We start from the raw sequence: 23,101 nt of genomic DNA on the forward strand, positions 1-23,101 counted from the left end.
GTTACAGCTCAGAGCCAACCAGTGCATAAGACTGCAAGGCAATAAGCTGTGTAAATAATGCTGTCTTCGAGGGCTGTCAAGAAATATTTAAAATGCATGCTGAACATGCGCCAATAAAGTGATAAATGCAAGTGGACAGTCAGTTTGCTATGTTGTTGAGATTTGAAATGCAAATATCAGAGACACAATGTATAAGATGTATGTAAGATAACAGGGTATAATCCAAACTAATGTTAATCATTTTTTTTCGACTCTGCATAAACCTCTATGGGATGCCAAGTTATATCACACAATCCTGCATTTACAAAACAATTAAATCATCATCAATTCTCACAAGTGAAAAGTTTATAGTCTAGAAACAAATAATCAAAGTTGATTGTGTTCATGTCATTTATAATGTGACTTCTTTCTTTGGGTTGAGACCTTCTCTTTATACACAGAGGTTTAACAGATTTAGAAAATGGGAATACAAATTCATTACATGGCCGACAACAACAAAAGCAATTAGTTTTCCTAGTTGAAAAACAAATTACCTTACACTCGAAAATAGCCACGTGTGCATGAAACACTTAACTGGCTCGGCAGAGGCCCAACGAGCAATAGAAACAGACTTGATTGTGCCTTATGGAGAACATTTAGAAACAGTAGGGACTTGTGAATTAGTCCAACTACTGTATATGACCGTTTATATGCCTGTTTTGTAGATACTGGGAGTTGGAAGGTTGAGCTTGGAGGGTCATTATCTGGTAACCATCTGGACTGGGTTTCCTAGGCAACATAATGGACTACCCTACCAGGAGTTTCCCTCACCCAAGGTCTTCTTCCTTTGGTTTGGTCTACTGCAGCAGCCAACATGCTTTACTTCATACCTTCACTCATCCACACACTTCTCCGTCTCCGTTTCTTACACACTCCACCCATCAATTTAAATGTTTAATTGTTTGATTCAAATTACTTTTTGACTGATGCATCTGTCTGTGTGGCCTGCCATGTACAGTATTGCAAGCATTGAGTCAGTTAGGAACACCTCTGTATCATACACACCAATGATGAAACACTATTGACCCAGACACTGTTGATGTCATTCAGACACATTTTCTACAAAGGGAACACCTGCGGTAGAGGTCTATGTTCAAGGGGTTCCGTATGGTGACTAGTAAACTCTAAAGGAGGCTGAAATGTTAAGGCTTCAATGATTCAAACCTCAGTGGTGGTGCCTTTCAGGTTGATACACATGGTGTCATTGAAGCAAAGGAGAAAGGCCACAGCTGTGAGGTTTTATTAGGACTTATTCAAGAGTCTGGATAGGCCAAGCCACTTACCCAGTGTGCTCAACACTGGGTTCCTGGAACTTAGCAACATACCCCAACATCAACGTAAAGTTAGGAGTAAATTATCCTCTTTTGAAATATGATGTTGAACCACAGGACATACAGGAGAAAAAGGACAATTAACCTACCATCAGACAGGAAGTACTCCACTTCACCGTTGTTGCCTTCGTCTCCGTCCTCAGCGTACAGCTTGTAGACCAGAGAACCAGCGGGGGAATCAGGGGAAACCACAGCAAGGTACGGAGCAGGAACCATGCTCCATTCAGGGACATTGTCATTTACATCCGTCACAGTCAACTCCACTCTCACCAAATACCACTCTGGACCTGAGGAGAGATACAAAAAGGGAGAAGACAGCAGTTTAGAGAGGGATAATGTGTTGAATACATATGTACCATGTTTGATATGGTTGTTAAACAATCATTTTAAGTTAACACAAAGAAAATATGTTTTTTTTGTAAACTTGCTAAGGATGCCATTTCCATATAGGGGAGAGTGGCCTAGGTTGTGCCACTTTTTACTCAAAGTGATTTTAAAGTGAGGTCTTGACAGTAAAGTCTCCAACTCAAATATGTCCATATATTTCAGGATGTTGTGCATCCCTGGCAATAAAAACTTTGGATCTGGAATAAACAGTTTAAGAACAAAAAAAAGTTGTCTTGTGGCACAATTTGCCCCCGGTGTGGTGTAAGTTGTGCCACAAGAGAGAATACCATGGGGTAAATTGTATACAATATATAATGGTATACCATTGATATATATATCTCATAAACTGTAATGCAAGACAAATACATAAGGCAATTACTTATTTAAGGTTTATTTAAAGTAAATAAAGTAAATATTTTACAAAGATTGAAGATCATTTTTCTTAAACAAGGCCTCGCAGATCTAGGTGGTTTTGCCTGCAAAGCTCATAATGACAAAGTCACCATCATCATCTTTCTGGCCATCTGAACTCTTGTCAGTGGTGTCGTTAAGTGGAATGGAGATGTCAGTCTCTTCTGGGCTACTGTACGACGATCACTTTATTTTTGGTGACCAGCGTATACAGCCATGCCACTGGCACCACTTTTAAAATGTACTTTGCACAAGTTGCTCTGTGCTTGTGGAACCAACTTCCACCTGACAAATGTGATTCCCCCTCCATCTCTGCCTTTAAATCAAGGCTCAAAACCGAAATGTACACCCTGGCTTTTCCTCCCCATTAACTATCTTACCTCTGCACTACTATCTTTGTTTATATGTGGATGTATGGGCTTTATGTCTTTTATTTTGGTTATTGTTAGTTTACTTCATTGTTTACCTACTGAATGCACTATGTACAGCACTTTGGACAGTGCAAACTGTCATAAATGTGCTTTTATAAATACATTTTACTTACTTACTTACTTATAACTAACCTAGGCCCTTTGGCACAAATCACCCCAACCCCAGAAATGTGGATAATAAGCATGATGCAGCAGTTTAGGGCTGACATCGTGCTAACTGTATAGACTCAAAGTGTAGCATACTAAAGCACTAAAACATGTGTCAAATGTTTTCAAACTTGTCTATAATTGTTCAGACACAATAATCAAAAAACCTTGATCATGGACATTTTACTTTAAAAGGCAAAACACAGTTTTTTGAGCTTAAATGTGCTTATATTTTATTCGTTATGTCTCCCTTCTTTACAGGATGAGTCAAATGGCTCTTCTTAAATATGTGGTCACATTTCCAATTTCTTCCACGGTTTTCTAGAAACAAGGGGTGGCACAACTTCCCCACCGGCACAACTTAGGCCACTCTCCCCTACCTACTAGTAGTCAAGAAAAAGCCATCAGTGTTTCACTGTAATTGCCTTGACTGTGTTGGCCTGCCAAAGTCTAATTTCTGCTCTCTAATAATTAATTGGTTCATAATTAACCCTAAATGTATTTACAGTTCTCATAATAAAATGAAAAGGGCTGTGTTGTCCCATGTTGCATTGGAAAAGTAAATCTCATGCGGGGAGAGGTCCATCCACAGTCTCACAAAATCCTGTGGGAAACACTGGCCATTTTATGCATAACACACCAGTGCCAACAAGAAGAGGAAGAAAGCTGTTCACACAGGTCTAAACCTTGGTGTTGTGTATGTAATATATATGTCTGTCAGGAAGGCACAGCACTTAAGTAGCAGTTTGAGCTAAATCAATGTAAAGATTAGATTCAGACTTTATTTGTTACAAAGTACACATTAATGTTATACTGTTGATCTGACAAAACAAGCAATTTCAAGATATCACTAAATTCCCCAGCAGGTTAAGGCATGGTGAAAAAGCCATTTACACAATTCCAATAGAGAATTCAAGTGAAGTTAAGAAAAACAGACCTTTTGCAAATAAAACCAATTAGTATATACAGTTTATTTATTTAAAGGTTCTCAGGGGAATTTCCAGTTTGTGTTAAGTCTTACACCCCCTTTAGACAAAAGCAGTAGTGCTTTCACTACGCCAGCTGTTGTTCCTGGCTGAGCCTACTACCGTACTTTTCGGCCTACAAGCCGCGACTTTTTCCCCGTTTTTCGACCCTGTTATTACACAGCACAGTATATATTCTGTAGCTACTGGGGATGGGCGTTAGTAATCGAGTACTCGAGTACTCCTCGTTTCAAATGATCTCGATTGGTGGATGAGGAAAATAGTTTTTTGTTTTTTTTAGTGTTTGTAGCCTTTAGGCCGGCCGGCGGGCCGCCCCTATTTTAAAATGTTATATACGTGTACAAAACGGCACAAAACGGATATAAAGTTTAACAAAATTAAATATTTTGATCCAAGTTAAATAAACTAAGCGTTGTGTCAAACAGAAACCGCAAATAACTGCCACCTCCGTGCAGCGCAGCCAGTGTGTGGTCTCCACAGCACCGCGGAGCTGAATGCGGTGCTTCGAGCAAACGACATTTAAGAAGTCTTTATTATGGAATATAGGATTGAGATTCAAAAGCCGACGGTGTAACGTTCCGTTAACGAGGAATTAGTCGCGGTAATTAGTCACGGACAGGAGTGAGCATTACGCGGTTGGATATACTTATTTTAAATGTCTATTTTGAATGTTAGCCAACTACAGCCCATGCTTTTTTTCTCTCTCTTTTTTCTCTCTCCACCGCAGACCTACTCGATCGGTTTAAATTGTTTAATTACTTTCAGTTAGGAAAATGTGTTTTAAACTTGTGGAAAATAAATCCTTAATATCATATGGCAACTGTGACTGTTTGACATAAGCATTGAGCGCTTTATTGCGGTCAACCGTTGTTCTGTAGACAGATGCGTTGCGTCCTAAAAATAGAAAAAAGTTTAACGAGGAATCGATTGATCCTCGAGGAATGCAAGCGATCACACGAGTAGCGAAAACACTCGTGCCCATCCCTAATAGCTACTATCGCACAAAATGGTAACACTTACGTACGTTATGCAAATATGCAACTTGTTTGTTGAAATGTGGGAGCTTCCTCAAGCAGCCATCTCTTTCCCGACAATCCCCTCTGTGCACAAACTCTTACATATGGTAATTAAACATTATAACACCTGCGGCTTATTGTCCAGTGCGGCATATAGTACGGAAAGTACGGTAATGACAAAGGCATGAGGAAAACTATATAACTGTTCGAGTGATTTTTTCATTGTGTAAATACCTGTACTCCGAAGTGAACTCAAATAACCCACAATGTTGTTTTGAACTCTACTCTGTAGATTTCGATGGCGTGGCTGACCTGGCCTGTTGGGACCTGTTTTTGACCACAGGCAGTTAAGACACGCTGACATGAAACCAGCTGGGTCAAACAAGCAAGTTCCCAGAATCACTAATCATTAGCAGACACGCACACACACAATGCTTGTCTACACCTTTTGATATGTGAATAAAAGGCGAGCAAGGAGAGGAGAGCGGCGGAGTTGGTTCCAAGTTGACGACGTACTGTTGCCTACCACTCTCCTTGCTGCAAGAAACTGAGCTCTTTGTCTCCGTGTATCTTTGTGTCTGTATCTCTTTGGTCTGTATGAACTGACGCCTGGGGCTTGTCTTACACACAAGGTTTTATACCCCAACAATTGGTCCTTCGAGCCGACCCCAACACATCGCCGACCGGGGAGAGGAAGGAGAGGACGCACCGAAGTCTGTCGACAGCCGGGGTCCAGCGACTCTGAGGAAAGACTGGGGCCGTGAATTCATCTCCAGCCGGTGTTTTAGCAGTCCTTACCCCCTTCTCCTCGGCGACGATTGACGGGATCCAGACCGAGCCAGACACACCGATATACGGTAAGACGGGTTTCTCCGCCCTAAGGAGGTTGACGGGTTTCTCCGCCCTAAGGAGGTTGAACAAGCGCTATACAAATTCAGATCTGTATATTGTGCATTATTTGCACAAATAGTATTGTTTGATGTTACATGTCATTTATGAACAGCACATGAAAAATGAAACTGTTTCAAAAATATTTAAAAGTTCATCGTAGCACCCTTTAATTTTATTATTTTTATCAATTTCCTTCCGCAAAAAACCTAGACCATAAGATAAATAAAATGCGTTAACATTGCTAAAGTCAAATAATACTTTTCTTCTAAACTGCTCTTCTTCAAGTTCTGTTCAACTTCTATTGAACCATACTCTTCCTCTACTTATCTTCTGTATGTGCCATGTGGTTTCAAAAAGAATCTGAGGGGGAAGCCATCTCTGCATCTCAGCTAGTAATTATAATCAGTGATGCACTATCGGCACCCATAGTAAACACCAATCTTGATAATGGCAAAAACACTGAGGTCCCACAAAGAACTCATCCGTACACCCCCACACACACACACACACACACACACACACACACACACTCCAAGGCCAGAATACGATGCTTTACAGCAGTGTTTGGTGCAGCAGTGATGGACAGTGGAGTAATTTCAAAGTTGAAGCCAGAGGATTGTGCTTAGTTTAGTCAGTTTTCATACCGGTTGACAAGAAATAGCTGATTCTTATTTGGATTGGTTATATAACTAAATAGTAGCTATACTAAAACTATTTTAAACCTATTTACGGATCGCTTAACAGCAAGTCGAGATGATGAATCTTCGTATTAAATTCTCAGGCTGTAACAACAAATACAGGTAATGGAATGAGATAATGTCTTCCGTGTATATTTACACACTGAGGGTGCATTCAAGTAACAGAGAGCAAAGCAAGAACAAGCAGAAGTAAATTTGAGTTGAGTGATTGGTTGTCAGAAGTTAATTCAATGTCAAGAACAGGATAAAGAGTGAAACACAAAGACTGTGAAAACCCTGCGGTTGTTATAGAAACGGCAGAACAACGAAAAGTGGAAGATGGGATGATTGAGGAGAGAAAAAATAGAGAAAACAATGAGCAAACAATTGCATAAATCGGGAGGAGAGGGAGCGAGAGAACATTGCAAAAAAAGCGGACATCAAAACTAGACAGAACAGCAAAATTAACCAACACACAAGGAAATATAGCAATGCACTCTACTCTGGGGTTCAATAAACGTATTTGTTGTGATCTCTCTCTCTCTCTCTCTCTCTCTCTCTCTCTCTCTCTCTCTCTCTCTCTCTCTCTCTCTCTCTCAGTTTCCCTCCCTCCCTGTGGTCATAACAGATTAAGAATTAATTGGCAGAAGGACAATGCAGCTTTGGGGAAGTAGGGACGGCATTACCTAGATAATAAATCACAGGGCTAAAATACACAGCGCTATGCCAAATGTATCTTAGACATACACAAACACATGCAGGCGCAAGCACAAACACACACACACACACACACACACACACACACACACACACACACACACACACACACACACACACACACACACACAGACACCTTCCTCACTAATAATGATCATCAGTGGATTAGTGGCTAATGAAGAACCATAGGGAGATAGGGCCTGGTGCAGTTGCCATCCCTCACACCAATAAATCTCACTGGATCTAATGCCATGTTGAAATCACTAGAAAATGTGGAACCTGCAATAACTAGTAGTGCTAAAGAAGGCTTTTTTCCCCATGCCAACCAACCTCATTTGCTCCAGTGGGTTGCAAGTCCAAGCATGTGCATTTTCTCCAAGCACTATGTTTTGTTCTCAGAGCGCATGCATTATGAATTCCTGAATCCTTATGTAATGGTTGCTGCAAATTCAACTGTTGAGATCTGGAAATAAATGACCACAGACATTTTCACAACATTTTGACAAGACATGTTGTATTAAAAAGCACACATGGAAATGTTATTACTCATATTAGGCTTTAACACGTTTGTCTTGTCAACTTTAGTTTCAGCATGGTATGAGTATCAATCGGTATCATTTGAATATGATGCCGATTGTTAAACAATTACTAATAACAATATATTGGCCAATACCACATCAGCAACAGCTTAAATATAATATGATATTTGCATTAACTTGCGTATCAATATATAGAATTTAGACTTCAAGTGCAATATCACTTCATTTTCAAAATCACTTTCCATTTCATGTACAATATCACTGTTCAATGTTGTTCAGTGTTTTGTATACTTAATAAGTCATATTAAATATAACATATCAGTTGGTCAACTGACTTTTGTACACTAGTTTACCTATTTTACTGAATGTTACTTATTTTCTATAGATTGTTTCAGCTCTGTGGGACGAGGAATATCTTATCTTATCGTAATAATGATATTGGTGACAAGCCAGCAATAGCCAATGTACCGGCCCAGCCGATTAACCCGTTGAGTTTCTTATCCCGTAAATAGCAAAGCTCATTTCCACTCATTCCTTATAATATTAGTTGCCCTTATCTCAAGATCACAAGTTAATTCAATCTGTATCATGAGAAAACAAGCTTGGTTTTTCTAGAGATCTCAGGATAATAAACATAAGAGCAGACGACCGTTTGTGGTAAAGAGGGGATTATCGTGTTATCTCCAGATACTGCTCCTTTTCTCCTGATAACCATTTTATGATCGTAATGTTAACAGCCAAACTATTGTAAGTAATGATTGGTAAAAAGATTTGTTATCCCATGATCAGAAGATATTTAAATGATGAACACAGGGTAACTATCAATAATAAAGTAGGAGCATACGGCCGTTCTCAGTCTCCGTAGGAATTGTTTTGCAGAAGGCCAGATATTTCAAATATTACACCTATTCCTTAAAAAGTACACATCTTAAATGCATCATCATATTAAGGATGCACAGTACATCATGTAAATCTCAGCAAACTGTCAGAGTAAACGGGACGTAGATAGAGGTCCACTTGCTAGATGGACACATACATGTCCTATTACTCCTTCTGTTGTCAGAACAATATATTTCTAAATTTAATGATGTTATAGCCCCCTCATTAATTTGCATTTACCCATATATAATCATTTAAACAATTGATATATTCTTCACATTTGACTTTAACAAATGTTCCCGTTACAGTCTTGGTGCTTTGGAGACGAGGAGGTAGAACAGCAATAAAACTAAAGCTGATTTTCCCATAAGATAATACATTCCTGAAGCCAACAGTATCTGTTAGAACAAAGGGCCTTTTGGCCAAGCAAGCTTTAGACACTTTCACAAGGCCTGCTAAATTAACCCTCCCTATTCGGTAAAGTTTAACGAGAGGACGGCCAGGAAGAAGAAGAGGACGGACTTCGTAAACTGTCTGACAACGAGATCCAACCAATCAGTAGACATTTTCATGATGTTAGAGATAATATAATGCCTCGATGTAGAGAGAGAACTCACTTCTTCTTTCTTTTTGTCCTGTCAACCTGCCTTGTCAATTTACTTAAATAAATACTGAGGCAGAGATCCCGAATTTTACACCTATCTCCATGGTTATTTTTTCCTTCATAAATAAGGCTAAAGAACACGTATATTTTTATTTCTAACACTGTCTCTGTCAGACAAGAACACAGTTGTGAGTCATAAGATTCCTTAATTAAAGAACAAAGGAACAGTGCTGGCCGGATTGGCTTTTTCAAGTATGGATGTAAGTGATACTTGGTTAACAGGTGATGAATCAAACCCAGACACCTCTTGTGCTCTGCTCCGTTGACCCTTATTAGCACCTTTCTAGCGCTCTGCTACCTCATTTTCTAAATCTCTCCTTCCCACTCTCTACATCTGCCCTAGCCTACATTGTGCTGACAAGAGTGAAGGCATATTGTGGAGCTCCTAACTTCACTGCATCCCTTCTTTGTGGCGTTGCCATGTAGCACAAACTATTACAATATTTTAGGCTCGGAAGTAAAGAGTTTTTCATTATATCTGACAACAGTTGCACTGAGTGTCATTGTGCACGTACAGTGTGTGTGTGTATCCTCTATATCAGGGGTGTCAAACTCATTTTAGTTCGAGGGCCACATACAGCCTCTCTGATCTCAAGTGGGCCGGACCAGTAAAATAATGGCAAAATAACGTACATATGTCAAATCCAAATCTTTAGCTTTGTTTTTCAGTTATATGTTTTATAACTCAGCCTACATATGTAACCTACATTATCACGGATCACAAGGGATCTCTGTAGCCCCCAGGAAATGTCTTAAGGCCAGGACACACCAGTCCGACATGTTCCGACTACGCAAAAAATGGAGTCGGCCGTTTCAGGAAGCTCCAATCTTCCCGTCGCGGCCAAAGAACACACCGAGACGACTGTTTATTTTCCGTACACTCGCGGGACGTATGTCTCCACAACAGCAGGCGGCGCTAATCTGTATTGTGGCCCGAAAAAATACGAAAGCCGGAAATGATTGGACATCTCTCTAGAGCATAAACATAGATAGAAATACGTATTTATATTTATGGACCATAAGAGCACAATTTTTAGCAGAGAGTGTCGAGCATGGTGTCGAGCAGTCAACAAGGGTTGATGCATGTGAGTACTCTCAAAACGAAACGAACAAACACATTAAAACGATGGCTAGCTGTTGTTAGCTGTTTGTGCTACCCGCCTCACTTCCGGGCTTCACTGATTCGCTAGCCCTCCACCAATCAAATTGCTCCAAATGAAAGACGGTCGGCCGCCGATTGAACATGTTCAATCGGCGGCCGACAGGCTCAAAACAAGCCCGACGACCTCTATGTCGGCCGACGTCACGGCACACACCAAACAGATTCGTCTTTTTTTTTGACGACGGCGATTATCGGGCTGGTGTGTCCTGGCCTTTAGTAAAGGTTGCTGCTGGCCATGAGAATAGGAGGTGCGACGCGGAGCGCCGCAGCAAAAAATTTGGGGGTATTTTGCTCAAAGATGCCAATACGCACTAATGAAATAAACAACTGTTTATTTGAATACACAAATACAACAGGCACCTTACAGTTGTCCAATTTTGTTTACTATATGTACAGAGACACATTGTGTGCAAACATGCAGACAGAACAACATACAATTAAATAAAAGTGCAACTTCTACTGTTTTGATTTATTTTTAAATACAGAGGTTATTTGTTGTTTTGGAATACGTTTTTCCCAATTTAATTTAATTTAATTTTAATTTAACTTACTTTTTTTTTTTAAATGCTCAGAAATGTGTGCTCTACAAGTCGCGGGCCGGATGTTTGACACCACTGCCTTAGACACTTGACACAATCAATCATCAATATTAGCATGCTATTTGGCCACATATATTGGCCTATTTACAGCCCTCAGAAAACTGACAGCTCTTCTTAGATGCAAGTTCATCAATTCATGGCTTAAAATCCTGAGCTGTAGAACTTTCACCAGACATTAGTTGTAAGCCACGTAAGTTTCCTAACAGTTGGGAGCGTATGCAACGTGCGGATATGGCACAGGCTCCATGAAGAAGAATTATTTTTATTTTTTATTTTATTTTTTTCAGAATTGATTCAAATCGGCCGAATTGATTCGCGGGCCACATCAAAACGTGTCGCCCGCGGGCCTTGAGTTTGACACATGTGCTCTATATGCACTCACAAAAAAGAAGAAAAGAAAAGACAAAGGAAAGTAAAGGGAATAAAGAAATAGAATGAGGGAGAAAAGGGCAAGGAGAACAAGAGAGGGATAGAGAGAGAGGTGAATAATGCCAGTTAATTAAATGTCTTCTGTGAGGATTACAAAGCGCTATTTGGCCCTGACTGGTAACTGTTCCATCCATAATCTTTTAAAATGGGAAGCTGCCGGCGTCTTAGGGACTTTATTTTCCTATTCTTTCATATAAATGCCAATTAAACTGAGGGATAGGAGAGAGCGAGAGAAAGAGAGAGCGAGAGATGTCAAGCTTTAGTTCTAATTGCAAATCATACAAATGGTTAGCCAGTAGTTTTGCTGCTTATTCTTCCGGCACAGCTACTCATAATTGAAACTGTTCACACCCACTGCCAATTTTGTGCTCAAAGACACACACACACACACAAACACACACACACACACACACACACACACACACACACACACACACACACACACACACACACACACACACACACACACACACACACACACACACACACACACACACACACACACACACACAGAAGTACACACACAGAAGTACACACACAGAAGTGCAACAGCTAATTAAAACATTTTTGGTATACTGGGTAGGGGTGGACAGTCTCAATATACATCGATATATCAATTAGTTGTTACATTAACATCAGCAGCAAATAATCAAATTAGGTTTCTGCTGCACTTATCATAACTTATAAATGAGCAGCACACAAGACATGTAATATAAAAGACAATTAAGTAAAACCTGACTGTAGTTCCCCTAAGCTCTAAAGAACATTTGATCAGCCGTAAAACTCCCAGCCCAAGGCCAGCAGTGGCAGTGCCGAGAATGGATTTAACACTCCCAAACCTTGTTGGCAAAAGTTGAGAAAATTCACAGAGAGATTGTAAAACATATTTTAACATTATTTAAAGAATGACCAAGAGAGGAACTGAAAAATGTCCACTGTTAGCTAGGTGGTACCCTTTTGACAAATGTGTTACGATGTCAAAGTCCACTGTTACACTGGTGTGCAAGTGCACTCACACACACGTACACTCATATGGAAACAAGACATTCAAGACATGTAATACAAAAGACAATTAAGTAAAACCTAACTCTCTAAATAACATATTTTATTATATAACATATTATATTTTATCTTTCAACTTATTGTTTTGTTTTCATGGCCTCCATGTTTACTGTTATATTTCTTCCATCAGTGTTGTTTCCACACTCAGCAGACAATGGGTGAAACCTCTCTGATAAATCAAATGAAGCTACTATGACAGTCTTTGGTACCAAAGTACATTTGTCTTTATTTTGTTTAGTTTTGCATTCACTGCCCACACATCTTTTCACATTTTGTTCTTCCTCATCTGCAATTTAATATTTCAAGAGATTTCAAAAGGCAGACAAGAGTCTGAATGAAATAAATAAGACTTACAGTTACTGGCAGAGATGCAGTATTAGCCTTTCAAAGCCAATACTTAGTCCATCCCTTCCTGAGATGTACTGCACTTACCATCTGGATCTAAGACTGTCTTCCCAACCGTGATCACAGTTATTGTTTACATCCTCTACTTGATGCTCCGTTAAGAAGGTATTAGTCCTGATACCCTAGGTGACGCCAATGTCACGGCACAATGGAAAACAATGTGTCCCCTATTTAACAATCTACTAATTACTGAAGCCTTACTTAACTAAGAACAGTCTTCTTCAGGTCACTATGTGTGTATGCGTGTGAGTTCAATTTACAGTTCAGCTGAGGTAATCTCTATGATCTTTATCTTTACAGAGTCCTATTAATGTGTGCTGGGATTCAGTAGGGATTATACCATTCTGTCTCCTGTCTCACTCCCTGCGTGACCGTTCAGAGCAAAGCACAGTTTTTTGAAAACAAGTTTTAAAAGCAGCAGCTGTTCAGACAGTGTCAAGTGCTCGGAGGGAGGCTGACTGCTGCAATAGCCAATGGTCTCAACCAGTTTAAGCTGAATATCTCTTAAATTTTGCTAACAGCAATATGTCAACTGACAGGGAACATTTTAACTGTAGGCCCTCACCAAAGCTGTGCTCTGGTTCTTACCCTAAATCAGAATGTTCCTTCTTAATTAACAAAGTTCTGCTTTGTTGTGTATCTAGTTGATGAACACCAAATTTATCTTGCTTGATTTGCGAAAAAACTAAACACATTTCTACAAATAAATACAGCATCTCCACTGTTCAACCACAGGAAAAAGTAACTGAAGTAATAATGAAAAATCTATGTTAGATCTTACCCAATAAAGAGATCATATTTAAGCTCTTGAAACATTATATTCCTTTTATTTTGAAAATTATAGTGTACGTGGTGAATTTTGTTTTCAATGTTATAGTGTATCTTATGCTATTACACAACATGGTCAAAGATAAACATCTATTGAATAATGAATCATGCAATAATCTCAAACGCTGTCATCAACTTAATCTATTGCATCCCTCAAACACACGCAGTCAGTGAAATGAGATTTCAAACCCCTGAGCTACACATGTTATATCTCCGAGAGCTGCGGTTTTGAATTAAGCCTAGCCCTTTAATAGAACCTTAATTAAATACCGAACATGTCCAGTGCTCCCCATCACTCCGCACAAATCTGCTTCACCCTCTTGTCACTAAGTCAACCACTTCATTAAACAGAGCTCAAACACGATGGAGACCCACACAGCTGTCTCTGTGAATGCACTATGGTGGTGAAGACCATGGTGGACAAATGTGTCGTGTGATTTCTTATTACTTTTTTGGTCAAACTAGCAACAGAACAGTAAAAGGGAAGATGAGCTAGACATAGTCTTCATATTCTCTCTTTGTTACTGGTTCTTCTGTCAAGCTCCATCTGCTGATTATGGTAAATGGGAGTTAATTGTTTCATCTCTCATCTGCTCTGTGTTCCAGCAGTTGCAGAAGGCTGGTAGAGGTGGCCAAGAGTCTCTGAGATAATGAGACATAAAACCATGATAGATCTGGCAACCTGCGTGTTCAGGTTCACTGGGAAATGGCAGTGGCAAGCCAGCGTGCTCTATGAATATATGGACTACAGTCCACAACCCTGAGGCTGGCTCAGACCCAGCTGTGAGAGAAAAGAAAAACAGAGGGAGCAAAGGAAATAAAGAACAGAGGAGGAAAACTATGAGAGAAAAGGAAGTAAGAGGAAGATAAGAGATCAAATTATATTTGAGTTGTTGCGTGTGTGTGTGTGTGTGTGTGTGTGTGTGTATGTGTGCATATACTGTATATGTAAATGGTATGGTATGGTAAATGGACTTGTATAGCGCTATATCTCCGTTATTCACAGACTCAGAGCGCTTTACACATTGTTTTTTTTTTTTTGTACACATTCACCCAGTCACACACACATTCATACACCGACAGCAGCAGCTACCACGCAGGGTAGGCTTTAGCACTACGGTGCTAAGCTAACTAAGCTAACTATCGGGAGCAATTTGGGGTTCAGTGTCTTGCCCAGGGACACTTCGACATGTGGCGGGGAGACGGGGGATCGAACCTCCGACCCTGCACACCAGAGGCGAGCTCCCTACCCACTTCGCCACTGCCGCCCCATGGTAGAATTGCCACTACGCCAACTTTCCCTAGGCCTTCCCTATGTTTCCATTAAAGTAGTAATTTATTAGGGTCGGACAGTGGAACATTCAGTTCACACACACACACACACACACACACACACACACACACACACACTCACTAACAACAGAAGAAAAACATGAAGTACATCTCACTGGACGCGTGTGGCGCAGTGAGTAGAGCGCCACATTATTTTCGTAAGATAAGTATCTGCCTGGGTGCATTGGCTGGAGTGAAGTGCTCCTTTAGTAGCAGTTGTCCTTAAACAAGGCTGAGGTGGATGTGGGGGCAGCGTCAAGTGAAACACCGTGACTCCTACCTTGACTTTCTTTCCACAGCACCATAAAGCCAACAAACAGCACGGCGTGAAAGCAGCTAAACGGATTATTAACCCGATTATTAACGAGCAGGCGTGAGAGGATTAGCCGTGTTGCTTTGAAGTCAATCCCAGGAATGAGAAATTGACTTGGAAAGCTCTACCTCTCTGTTCTCTCCCTCGCTCTCTCTTTGCTTTCAACCCTTTTCTATTTCACCAATAAAAGTGTTTTTTTTTCATGGAGCAAACCCACATCTTAGCAGCAGACTTAGAAGTGTGTGAGCTGTTTAAAATAGAATAAATGGCCTATGTAGATGGCAAGTTTTATTTTATAGAACTCATTTTGTGCTCTTTCTACCTTTATTTCATTACATTTTCGGTCAATGCAGCTACTTTGATCGGACGCAAAGGTGAATTCAAGGACAGTTCAGACTGAATGGCCCATGCACACGTGAAGTCAGCAAGATCATCAGGAATGTGAATACACTGTGCCAAAAACACAAGTGTTAATAGGTATTATTCAATACAAGAACATCCCAGAACATAGTGTACATAGTTTTTTTTCAAATCATATCTTGCCTAGAGCAACATTCAGCAAGTATTCTCAACATTCGTCATTTGGAGCAATTCTCTGACTGAATAGTGTTGTAGACTTCCTGTGCTTCAAACTGATGAGTTATGCAGTTACTGTATCACAAGTTGACCCAGCTGATTATTTGTTTTCACTTATCACTAATTTTTTTCTCCTCTTCAGTGAGACGGTATGTGAGAAAGTTATCCTCCCTAAGCACCATGGTCTTTTTACAGCGTATCCATGTCACTAATTAGACCCATCATTTTAAGTTATTGAAGTTTTACAAAGCCCTGCTCTCATTAGCCAACATTGACGCTGATGTTTTTGAATATGTGTTGGCTGCGAATGTGTGCGTGTACATGAGAGTGTGAGTGTGAGAGGAGGTGTGTGCGTGTGTGTGTTTGTTCCAGGAGCAACATGCAGTGTTTGTAGGTCATCCTAATCACCTCCCACACTGAAGCTTGGGAGCCCTATGTTGACCATATCTGTCTGAGGAGGGAGACATCAACCAGGAATCAAAGTTATACAAGGTTAGCAGGGTCACCACAAACCGTCCAACACTTCACACAGCTTTAATAGAACGTACAACACTAAATGAACACAAACAAGTTGAGGTTTAACTAACTAACTAACCAACTAATGTTTTAGTTGGGAAAATAGTGACGTCACATACGTTCACCAATCAGAAACATATGCTATGGCAAATATGGCTTGCCTTGTGTCAATCAAATGTGATCAAACCAGACCCACACGGTTATGAAGAAGCCAATCAGCAGTTTTCTCATAATAAAACATGCCTTAGTTTAATGGTCCATTGCAGTGTGCGTTAGAACACATATTAAAGACATGAGTTTCCATAAAAATGTTAATTGGTCTTAATTCTACATGGGAGAAAGATACAACTGAAAATAAATGAAGGCCAGAAGGGATTAATGAGTTTTTGCATTAAGATCCAGGTTATTTTTTCTAATCAGTGTAATATGCATTTCAGACAGTAAGTAATATGCACGGCTGAGGCTCAAAAATCAATATATTGTATCATTGAGTTCTCAGTTCAGTTGCTGAAGAAGGTCAATCCTTGTTTATACTAATTAGATGTGAGATGAGCCCATGTGAACTAAATGCTCAGGGTTTGATGTAACTGAATGTAACACAGAGATTCATCTCACTGCGCTGCATTCTCAACACATCTTCAGTCCAGTGCTGCTGGAGATTAAAGTGCCGGGCTATTGTGTCAACCTGGCACATGGGAAAGTGGATAAGTGAGTCTAAAGTCCATTTCAGCTTAGCTCTCCCTGCTGTGATCCAAGATTAACCACCTTGCAGAGTTAAGACTATTTTAGAATTTAACCCACTTAACCCTATAGGCTCACTTTCAGGAAAGGGGAGGCTTATATAGCAGCCTTAAGCCACCCAGGAAGAATGCTGTGTCAATTAACAATGTGACTGGTGCTTACCTGGTTAAGACCCCCACCAGAATATAGTGTCATCTTTTTAAATTTCATCCCATCATTAAGAAACATTTTATGGTAGACTTTTTTGGGAATGTAAAATGCTTACAATGGGAAACCCAAATAAGCTACCAAAATATTTTTTGGAGGGGGCTCGTTAACATTACTCATACAGTATACAAAGAAAATAAACAGACATTAAACAAAATTCCCATATAGTCAATTATTTGACAAGCCCGCTTTGACTCCCAATCTCACAGTCATTCTATTCTGGCTATATGAGCGTGCTGAATGTCTGACATTACATTGAATTGCTATGTTTCTCCCAATAAATCATGATAAATTGCCTATTGTGGTATAAGTATCAGCCTATTTTACTGTTGTTGAAAATTGCATACTCAGTCATTGTACTCCAGAAAACATGGTCAAAATCAGCCAATATCTACTCACCATTCATCAGCTGTCCGTAGTGCGTGCACACTGAAAAAAGTTGTGTTTTTCTCTACACAGCTGCAGCTCTGTAAACAGCCAATCAGATTATACTATGTACATCTTTAGTCGAGGACACCCTTTAATCACAATACATGCTGTGATACAACTCTTGCCTCTAGCATCCTCACCGAGGCTCCAAGGATCTATGTCTGCATTCCAACAGTGTCTGGCCAGACTATAGATCTGCTGTGTCATAGTATCAGCAATGGCATCACTCAAATCATGACACTTTAAAAAACATACAAACCACATCTACATGCACGGCAGTAGGTCTATCTGCCTCTCCATCTGTATGGTTTGGAGCGATGTCGTGTGTGTGTCTCTGTGTGGAGTGATGTGAAATGGCAAGTCGTCAAGCTGACAATCCGCTGTGGGCGAGGAGTGTGTGTGTGTGTGTGTGTGTGTGTGTGTGTGTGTGTGTGTGTGTGGATCTTGTTGTGGTGCAGGCCAGTGAATGCTTGTTTGTTAGGGTGTGTTCATGAGTTAGTACATTAAAGAGTATGTAAGGACATCAAGGTTTAGAGTTTTACACCAGTGCAAACCATAACCACTGGTACAGCTGGATCGCTGAGTCACAAAGCAAAGTGTACTTACGCAGCTAAGAAGGATGTGCCACAAGCTGCTGAACATAATGGACAATACTTCCCTGCATAAATATATTATATACCAGTAATATAAAATATTATATATTATTAAACTTCATCTACACATTTTACTCAAATATGTAAATAACCTTTTTAAGTTACACTGAACATGTAATTTATACTATGTTTGATCAGTCTGAATCATGTACCTATCATGCATCTAATGAGTTCTTCTGGGCTGGTGATTATCAGAAAATTGAGTTGTGTTTTAGGAAGGGAACCTCTCATGTGACATGTTTTTTTTATCGAGCCAGGGAGTTTTTTGTTCGCAATGTAATGTTATGGTCCATGGGCACTTGTTTTTGACACAATAAATAATGGAACGTTTCAAGAAAGTAGCTGGGTCTTAACTCCAGCTGAATGACTAATGCTAAGGAGAGAGAGTACGGACAAAACATCCAAGTAGGGGTGTGCTGCGGGGGACTGTATTGTTGAGGACAGGATGGACAATGAATGATAACCCTTAATCATGACATATTTTACCTTGAATAGCTTAGTGCTCAGTTGGCAACATAACAGAGGGATCAGAGTGTGAAGGCACAAGCACATGGTGAGTGCGAGTGACCATACAAAGGGAGTTAAGTTCATTGGGGTTCAAAGCATTCAGTTTATATTGTGGCCTGTTAGCTGGTTCAGCCTAGCCATGAGATTTAGTGGTAACAAAAAAATCCCCTACACCTAAAACTACTTTTACCAGTGCTACCTGTGCTGACGATGATAAAACTATCAGATACAATTAATGCATAATTCATGAGTTATTGAAGCAGTTGTCTTAGTTGATGTTTGTCGTTGTGCGCCACGTACACAAAATAGGAGGATGTATCTGCTGTGGGCCCAGGGCTCATTTAGTGGCTGATAAATAAGTCAACAAGATGATTTTAATTTGTTTGGAATGTAAAAATGACATGATGAATGTGTTGTGTTGATACATATAATACAGGGTAATACTACAAGATAACTGACCTGTCAAATTGAAAACAATGTAAACGGCTATAAATGATATGTAGTGTGCCACAAAAATATAGAAGAAATTATTCATTTGTGTTCAATCTTTTTTCGGTGACTCAACATACTGTGTTGGATATGCAGTCAAGTCTGAATAATGATAAGTCCAGCACGTAGTGAGGGTTTTTTCCAACATGAGATTTGAAGTTAAAAAGAGAAAAAATATATCATTTAGTGGCAATAATTAATTTATATAAAAAAAAATGTCATGCATTCTCTGTAGACACCTATGCTAGGCCCCAGCCTATAACCAACTTCCAAACATCAGGATTCTGCCTCTGTTCCAGGATTGCAATGAATGAATCAGTGGAAAGCTCCTTTGGCAGCATCTGCATGAGCCTGGCTGTGAAGAGACTCTAAATGTCGCTGTCCATGGTGCTGAAGAAGTTGATTTCTTTTTTCAAATAACTGAGCTAGTTTAACTGGCTGTATGCTGTATATTAAGAACATACATAAAGTAGACAACATGAATGACACACAGTGTTTCCCCTAGAATTTTTTTTAGGCCCGGTGGTAAGAGCTGATAAAGAGTATGCGCGCCGCGTGGGTATCAAATTTCTAGAAGAAATTGACCAAAACGAACCCCATTTGGGATGAGCCTCTTTTAAAAGCCCGTTAAGAATGAGGGCATAGGGTTATGCTTTCACATTCAGTACGTTTGTACATGTGGTGTTTCTCACAGGATTTTTAGATCCTGCTGGGTGAGAATGGACCTTCTAGTGGGGTCTGGGGGTATCCCCCTGCAGAAGAAAACTTTATCCTTTTAAAGTTAAATGCATCAATCTGGTGCACTTTGAGCGGTGAAATCTGATTAATTATGTGCTCTGTAAACAACTGTCATATGTCCTGCCTATAACTATTTCCTGTAATAATTTGGAGACACAAGCCATGTAAACTATTGAAGAAAAACACGTGGATTTCAATAAAAAACAATAAACACTAAGATCTAATATAGACAGGTCCTGTCTAGGACTCATTTCTGGAATAATCTGAATCACCTAACCTTGAAGCTAGCCTACTGACATTTTTTTTTATTTATTTTTTAGGCAAATAGCCTTGTTGAAAATAAATAATTAACATAGGCTACACATCATGATTAGCCTATTAACATGTGTGCTACATAAGGCAAATTTCCTATTCCGACCATTATATTTCATCTAGCCTATTTCTCAATTTGAAACATAAAAATAAAGTAGCATTGAAAATACAAAAAAATAAAGCTTGTAGCCCCACTATGGCCTGCTGTTTTCAAGATAACTTAACAGTTAAAACAATAAATACATTAATATGTCCCTTGAAAATAAATGAATGCTCTTCTGAGAATGGCAAAGGCAGTAGCAGTGTGGCACTTCTGTAAACTTACTGAAACGTGTGCATGCCGTTTTTTCAGCGCTGTCTCTGCTGTTGATACAGATTGGTTGTGTTGCCACGGCGACGTAGCGATTTCAACTTTCTAAGTTTTGCTCAGCACTTTTTCCTGTTCAACGTCCCTGTTACTGAGTCCTTAATATTTCCACAGAGCAGGCGCTGGTTTTATTTTCGCCACTAGTTCAGCGTTTGCTTGCTAGTCATGCTTCTGCTCATTGGCTTCCGTGTTTAACATGTGCGCACCGAATGCACACGCGCATCGAGCCGCGCGCAGACACACACACACACGCAGACACACAGATCAGCTGATGGGATGATCAAACGAGAGGTTGTAAAGACAGGCGCACACGAGGGGTAGACCGACAGTGCCGCGCAGACGCGCGCAAATGATTATTACGGAATCAATGAAAGATTGATTAAAAAAAAAAAAAAAAAAAAAAAAATGATTTAAGTCAGGCTGCTGTTGGCCTGGCGGGGGGTCTCGTTGGCCTGGCGGCCCCGCCAGGCCTGTATAATGGTAGGGGAACCACTGACACAGGTACTAAAATGGATGCTTTTTATCTGCACATTAAGTACAATACATCACATAAATGCAGCCTATAATGTTCAGTCATCAAAGCTTCTACCTGGCTGACGTTTATACGGCACACATTACTTTTTGAGAGTAGCTATGAAAAAAAAACAAGTGCATTTTGACTGATATGGCTGTTTTGAGGCCGACACTAAGCACAGCCATTTATCCTTTGAAGCTCAAATTAAGAACTAGCCTCAATTCAGTCAGTGGCAGTTCCTATTAGCTTTTGCAAAAGGAGGAACATCTACAAATCATGCAAGTGTTTTCACTCCGTCAGGGACTGAACATTCTTATATCAGGACTCCATCAGTAACCAGACATTCCCTGCCAACGATGACGGACAACTGACTACAGACAGCACATATGGAAACAGATGAATTGAAAAAAAGCATTTAAGCTATACAACACACATACATGTATCTTGTTTACCAGATCCAAGGCCACCCTGACACATAAGGATACAATGAAATATAGGATGACACTGGCAAACTTATTCAACTTCCAAACTTCCGAACTTCTCTCTATCAAAGAGCTTTGCATTAATCAGTGTGACGGCTATGTTGCACATCAGTGCTGTCAGGGCAATGACACCCTAACATGACCGAGAGGAGGAAGCTGAGAGTAAAGAGGAGGATGGTAACATACATTGACAGGTGTAAAACTGAAGACAGATAAATAATAAAGGGCTAGCTTTGAGACACAATCTTTTGAAGATTGTTATGCCTCCGCTCTCGCCCCAGGCGTTATGTTTTCAAATGTACGTCAGTCTGTCAAAGAAGAATTGTGAAATGATTAGCTGTTGAAGGTCAAAATAACTGTGACCTTAGATAGTGTCAGGTAGTAACCCGTATATTAACCTTGTACCATATTGTAGCTTCTTTAGAGCTTACCCTCTTTAAAGCAATGCCTACCACCACTGGACTTTCACCGTTCAGCAATTGTATGCTTCGCGGAGGCATATAACCACTAGGCGGTAGTTGTGGTTTAAAAACATTTTGATGTTGACCCTCAGTTGTTCTCCTTGTTCGGTTCTGGAAAAGGTCCATGCGTTCAGAGTTAATTCATTTCATTATACTTTGTGTGGGTCGAGTTATGTGTGATATTCTTAGACTGATGCATTTATGAAACAAGCCCCATGGCCAAGATTCAGAGCTATAGGACCTCTGGAGAAGCTCCCTCCTGAGCCACTGTGACACCCTTTCTTTCGTTCTGTCCTTGGACAAGTACAAGTACCTCGCACTCTTGAGATCAAGTCTAGAAGCAGACTGAGTGCTATACAGGTGACAACTATACGAAGCATTGATTTCACCTCCACCAAATTAATGATGAGAGATAGCACTGCTTCAAAGACATCATTCACCTCCCGTGGTTTGTAATCTACTCTCACTCATCCCCCTCTCTCTCTCTCTCTCTCTCTCTCTCTCTCTCTCTCTCTCTCTCTCTCTCTCTCTCTCTCTCTCTCTCTCTCTCTCTCTCTCTCTCTCTCTCTCTCTCTCTCTCTCTCTCTCTCTCTCTCTCTCTCTAACCTCAACACTTTCTCTCCATCTGTTGCTTTTTATTTTATGTCTTCAGCTCGCTCTCGGCTCTGGATAGCTAATCCTGCAGCTTTGCAATCTAGTGACACAGATAAGAGGTTGAGTTCTTGTATAAGTGCATTATAACTTGTATCTTTGTAAATATCAGATAAAAAGAGAGGATATTTTTGAATTTTGAAGACAGTGTTTGGTCATCACATGGCTGTTTGAGGGTTAAGACTTGGTTTCAGGGTTGAGGTAAGGATAAGG

At 40.1% G+C, this 23,101-nt stretch overlaps 1 protein-coding gene across 1 annotated transcript in view; it reads right to left on the minus strand.

The window, feature by feature from the left end:
* The window catches only part of LOC307255394 (neural-cadherin-like), a gene marked incomplete at both ends in the record, with an annotated part of 245,454 nt that overhangs the window by 167,352 nt on the left and 55,001 nt on the right, over nucleotides 1-23,101 (minus strand). Inside the window, one exon of the mRNA XM_080034077.1 lies at nucleotides 1,460-1,657. Coding sequence (XP_079890203.1) covers nucleotides 1,460-1,657 — 198 coding nt within the window. The remainder of the gene's footprint in view (nucleotides 1-1,459; nucleotides 1,658-23,101) is intronic.

The sequence above is a fragment of the Ammodytes marinus genome (genome assembly GCF_949987685.1).
Source record: "Ammodytes marinus genome assembly, chromosome: 1".
In the NCBI taxonomy this organism is placed as follows: domain Eukaryota; kingdom Metazoa; phylum Chordata; class Actinopteri; order Uranoscopiformes; family Ammodytidae; genus Ammodytes; species Ammodytes marinus.